This window comes from Drosophila montana, unplaced genomic scaffold (assembly GCF_035044405.1).
Source record: "Drosophila montana isolate Dmon_TW-CO22-7 unplaced genomic scaffold, ASM3504440v1 contig_2669_1, whole genome shotgun sequence".
Lineage (NCBI taxonomy): Eukaryota > Metazoa > Arthropoda > Insecta > Diptera > Drosophilidae > Drosophila > Drosophila montana.
The window spans coordinates 348558-353061 of NW_026997536.1; the positions used below are offsets into that span (position 1 = coordinate 348558).

A 4504-nucleotide genomic window follows, 5' to 3' on the forward strand; every position below is an offset into this window, starting at 1 on the left:
GTTCAATACATTTTTATAAAAATTATAAAAAAAAAACAAATTTAACCTAAATTTTCTAGAAATTATATGTTAACAGGTAAGAGGTTCTAGTCGGGAGCTCCCGACTAGGGGATACCCTGAACCCTCTTCTTCCGACACCAAATGCATCTCGCGCTACACGCTCGTTTGATTTAGAAGTAATAAAAAAAAAAAGAAAAAAAAAATTGTTCCCTTGGCAGGGTTCGAACTCGCAATTAACCGCACCACTTGCCGCTGCCTCTACTCAAGGGCCACACCAATAACTTTGATGAGTAAAAAAACCAATTAAAATAACAGCACAGAATACAATACAATCGCAAATGCAATGCTGTTAATAGAATTCAAAGCAGACGCGCATGAATGTGTGTGTGTGTACATGTATACAGAAATTCTTGGAATTTGCGCAGCAGCTATGCTGCTAACACGTTCGCGCATAACTTTTGTGTTTCTTAACCGATCTTAATGAAATTTTCGACAGTACATCTTATTGTAGAATAGAATAAAGAATTTTTGTGTATTCTCAAAAATGCAATTGCTTATAAATCGTGGCTTAAATTGATGGGCAATACAAGTTGGATAATTAACTTGATTAATAGCTTTGTGGTGGTAGCGGGGAGGTGGTGATAGGTATAAAATGAAAGATACTTGATATATATAGAAGCTACATGTCAAGTTTTGGTGACTCTAGCTCATATTTTTTGCCGAAATTGCTCAAAAAACTAGATTTCGATATCGATTTTTATCGATTACTTGGAAACGGGACAAGGTATCGAATATCGGAAACAAATTCGATCTGCGCGGGCATTAGGAGGACCTACAGCTAAATTTCAAGTCTCTAGCTCTTATAGGTTCTGATATCCTTGCGTTCATACATACGGTCAGGCGGACGGAAAGACAGACTGACGGACGGACAGACAGACGGACATGGCTAGATCGACTCGGCTATTGATGCTGATCAAGAATATATATACTTTATGGGGTCGGAGATGCTTCCTTCTGCCTGTTACATTCATTTGCACAAATACAATATACCCTGATTACCCATTTTTAATGGGTTCAGGGTATAAAAAAATTAAAATCCTAAACTAAAGTTATTTTTATATAAATATTAAAAAATTTTAATCTAGCAAATAACATGGGAAGTTTATTTTTTGGCATAGTTCTGTGACGAAAATTATGACTTGGTTTGCAATATTCTGTACTTGACTAATGGGCTACAGTAGCATAGAAGCAAACCCCAATAAGGTGTTCGCAGTTGTATTAAAAGTTTTCGACAGAATAGTCGAAATGTTAGACATAACAAAATGCGTGTCTGGTATTTTTTTAAGTGCATTCTTCATTTTCGTGCCGGCCCTGTCCTTGAAAATGATGAACGCACCTATCTCTACTTCCAGGTGTAAACTAATATAATTCGGTCAAAAAATAACTAACGTTAAATTGTAAGTATGAGATATAGATTAATACTTCAGTTAAAGCTTGTAACATTTTAAACGTTCCTGACAAAATCTACAAATAAAGAGTATAAAAAAAACAACTTAAAAAATAATCGGAATATAAAACACAATAATATTATTATATAGTTTGGCAGTTCAACAAAAAATAAAAAGAAATATCCTTTTTTCATTCGATGGAAGTCAACCCAGAGTTGCGTTATGCGAAGCATTCAAATGTTTGTGAGTCAACGGGATTGGGTTCTGGCTAACGCTGCCTAGATCTATATCGGGCGTATAGTTAAGTGGCTTGCCGAATGTCATGCTAATTGTGCCAAGCGGCTGCTTCCAGGTGGGCTCATGTTCATCCAGCTCCTGCACCTGCAGCCATTTCTCATAGTGCTGTCGCCTTCGTGGCGTCCAGCTCGTGAGCTCCGAACGCAAAGGCGTCGAGTGGCTAAAGCGCAGCAGCAGCGGCATCACTGCTGGCAGGCTCTGGCGCTGCTTGAGCATATGCTGCAATAATTGACCACCGCCGGCAACTAGCTGGCACTCAAAAAACTCGAGCACCTGCAGCTGTGCATTGTTTTTCAGATAGCGCAGCAGCCGGTTCAGCGTGCAGCCTCTCAGCCCAAAACGCTGACAGCTGAGCGGCAGCTCAGGTTGCGGTGTCTGATCCGCGAGCTTACAATTGCTCAGCAGCAACTCCCGGAGAGCCCAGCAGTATTTCAGCTGCAGCACCGACAGATCCAGCGGTGCGGAGAGCCAACTGCCATCAAATTTCAGAGTGCGCAGCTCATAGCGCTTGGCATTGATGATCTCCCTGACAATGGGCAGCCAGTCCATGCCCGGCCAGAGCTGCATACGCTGCAGCGACAAATGCTCCAGATGCGCCAAGTGGCAGACGGCCAGCGGAGAGTGCAGCATCAGCGGCAGCTGCAGCTCCTTCAATTGAAAACACTTCAAAATGTTTGTCACGTCCAGCGAGGCGTGCGTCTCGTTACGCAGAAAAAGCTGCTGCAGCTGCGGACAATTGGCACAGATCTGATCCAGCACTGCCTGCGAGGGGTTCTGGCGCAGCAGCAGCGCGCGCAAATGTCGCAAATTGTTCGGAAAGGGTGGCACAACGGCGGCATGCACATTGAGCAGCTCCAGGCGCGGCACAAGCTTGCCCAGTAACTGCAGATGGCAGTCGAAACTGCTGTTGCTTGTGCTGGAGCTGGTGACGTTCGGCTTTGGCTTGCTTTGCGCAACTTCGCAGTTGCGCACCTGCAGCAGCTCCGGCACGCCCATTTTACGACAGAGGCTGTACAGCTGCGGTATTTCACCCATCTCCAGACGCAGCCGCGTCAAACGCTGACCCAGCATGGGCATAAAACGCTCCAGCTCCTCATCGGGCAGCATTTTCAGAATTTGTATTAAATCACTTGCCTCCAAGACCTTGATCAACCGACCGAAGATGTTGGCGCCACTATCACCATATCTCAGGCAGATTCGCAACGTGGCATAAGTCTGGCTAAGAGTTGGCGTCTCCGGAGCCTGGACATCCGTTGCTTTGACAGCGGACGTACTAGCAGTGGAAGCATTTACGCTGACGCTCTGTGTAGCTTTTGCTGTTGATTTAGTTGATAGTTATGCCGAAATGATTTAAATTTTTTCTATATGCACTTACTCGACATTGTAAGCAATTTCTCACTTTTCATTTAACATTAATTGGAAAACTTTTAAAACTTCTCGCTAAAAGCGCACTCGAAAATCGAACCACTTATTTTGGCTGAGAACAGAGCTGCCACCTCGCATTTATGAAGCGATGCTAAAGCAGCATACAAAATCGGGATGAGCTTTTATCGTTTATCGAAGCGATATTTGAACCATAATTTGAGGATTTTTTAAAGGATTTCTTCTTAACTAGAGTGTAGTATATAAAAAGTTATATTGTTAATAGAAGCCTGTTTTACTTTTTTTATCTTCTTCATATTCCCAACTATTCAAATATCGAATGTTAATACTATACAGAAAGACTGAAAATTATATTTTAAAATCAGAAAATTAATATTTTCTTTCAGGCACTCAAGTGTCATGTGCTTCTGAGGCAGTTATTTCCTCCCACAAATACATTTATACAATTAGGAACATTAGAATCCTTCTGAGTGTGCAACTTTGTTGAATGGTCAGTGAAGCAAAGGTCAGCAGTTGACTTTATGGTCGCCAAGTCTTGACCCATCATTGCCACAAGTTCAAGCCAAGTTGAAAAACTTTTTACCTAAAGTATGCTCGCCAAAGGATGCACACACTCGCTATACATACATATACACTATACATGGTCCAAATTCCAATCTAGTCAAGAGCCGCCCATGGCGTCTGGCTTTTGTGCTGTGACTTTATGGCCAAGTGCAAGTCGTTCAACCAACGAAGCAGCGAGACATAAACGGATAACTACATGGGCTCCCTGACTGTATATATATATATGTATATATATACACATATATATTTATATATCTTTATATGTGCATATGTATTTGTCTGAGTGGCGCGTTGTGCTACTGTAACTATGTCATTGCGGTTTCCTTAATTCATTTTGTTTGCTGCGCCTCGTCATAGTCATTGTCAGCATTCGGATTCAGTTGGATATCATGGCAATGTAAACCGCAGCAGCGGAGCCCCAACCCCCTATTCAGCCGTGCTCCTCGGTCAAGCTGCCTGTGTTTTCAGTCAACGAGCGCGAAGCCTGGCGACAAGTGAGCTTTCCATTGTTATACCCTGAGCCCACTAAAAATGGTCGGTAGGGCATAATGTTTTTGTGCAACAGAACAGAATATACTTTATATACTGATGTTCTTGATCAGCATCAACAGGCGAATCAAGGTCAATAAGTTCAACTGTCTCTCTATTCATTTGTATGAATCGAACGCTCTCAAAGACATGACAATTCGAGCGTATCTTCTCTTGACGTCAGATTAGGTTTGCTTCAAATTATATTAATTATTATACAATTATATTAAAGATATTCTGTCTTTGGACTTATTGGGAAACTATAAGAGCTACAGACACTAAAT

The 4504-nt window shown here is 42.0% G+C and overlaps 1 protein-coding gene across 1 annotated transcript; it reads right to left on the bottom strand.

Moving 5' to 3' along the window:
- Nucleotides 1–1572: 1572 nt before the first annotated feature.
- Nucleotides 1573–3327, bottom strand: LOC135429693 (uncharacterized). The gene is made up of 2 exons (XM_064684111.1): nt 3121–3327; nt 1573–3061 (listed from the first exon to the last, which is right to left on the bottom strand). Exons 1-2 carry the CDS (start codon nt 3149–3151, stop codon nt 1653–1655), a joined length of 1440 nt encoding a protein of 479 aa, XP_064540181.1. The 5' UTR covers nt 3152–3327; the 3' UTR covers nt 1573–1652.
- Nucleotides 3328–4504: the final 1177 nt, after the last annotated feature.

Coding starts and splice junctions, on each gene's coding strand:
- LOC135429693 (XM_064684111.1), bottom strand. CDS start 3,151: ATGAAAAGTGAGAAATTGCTTACAATGTCGA. Junction 3,062..3,120: donor GAAATTGCTTACAATGTCGA/GTAAGTGCATAT, acceptor CTAAATCAACAG/CAAAAGCTACACAGAGCGTC.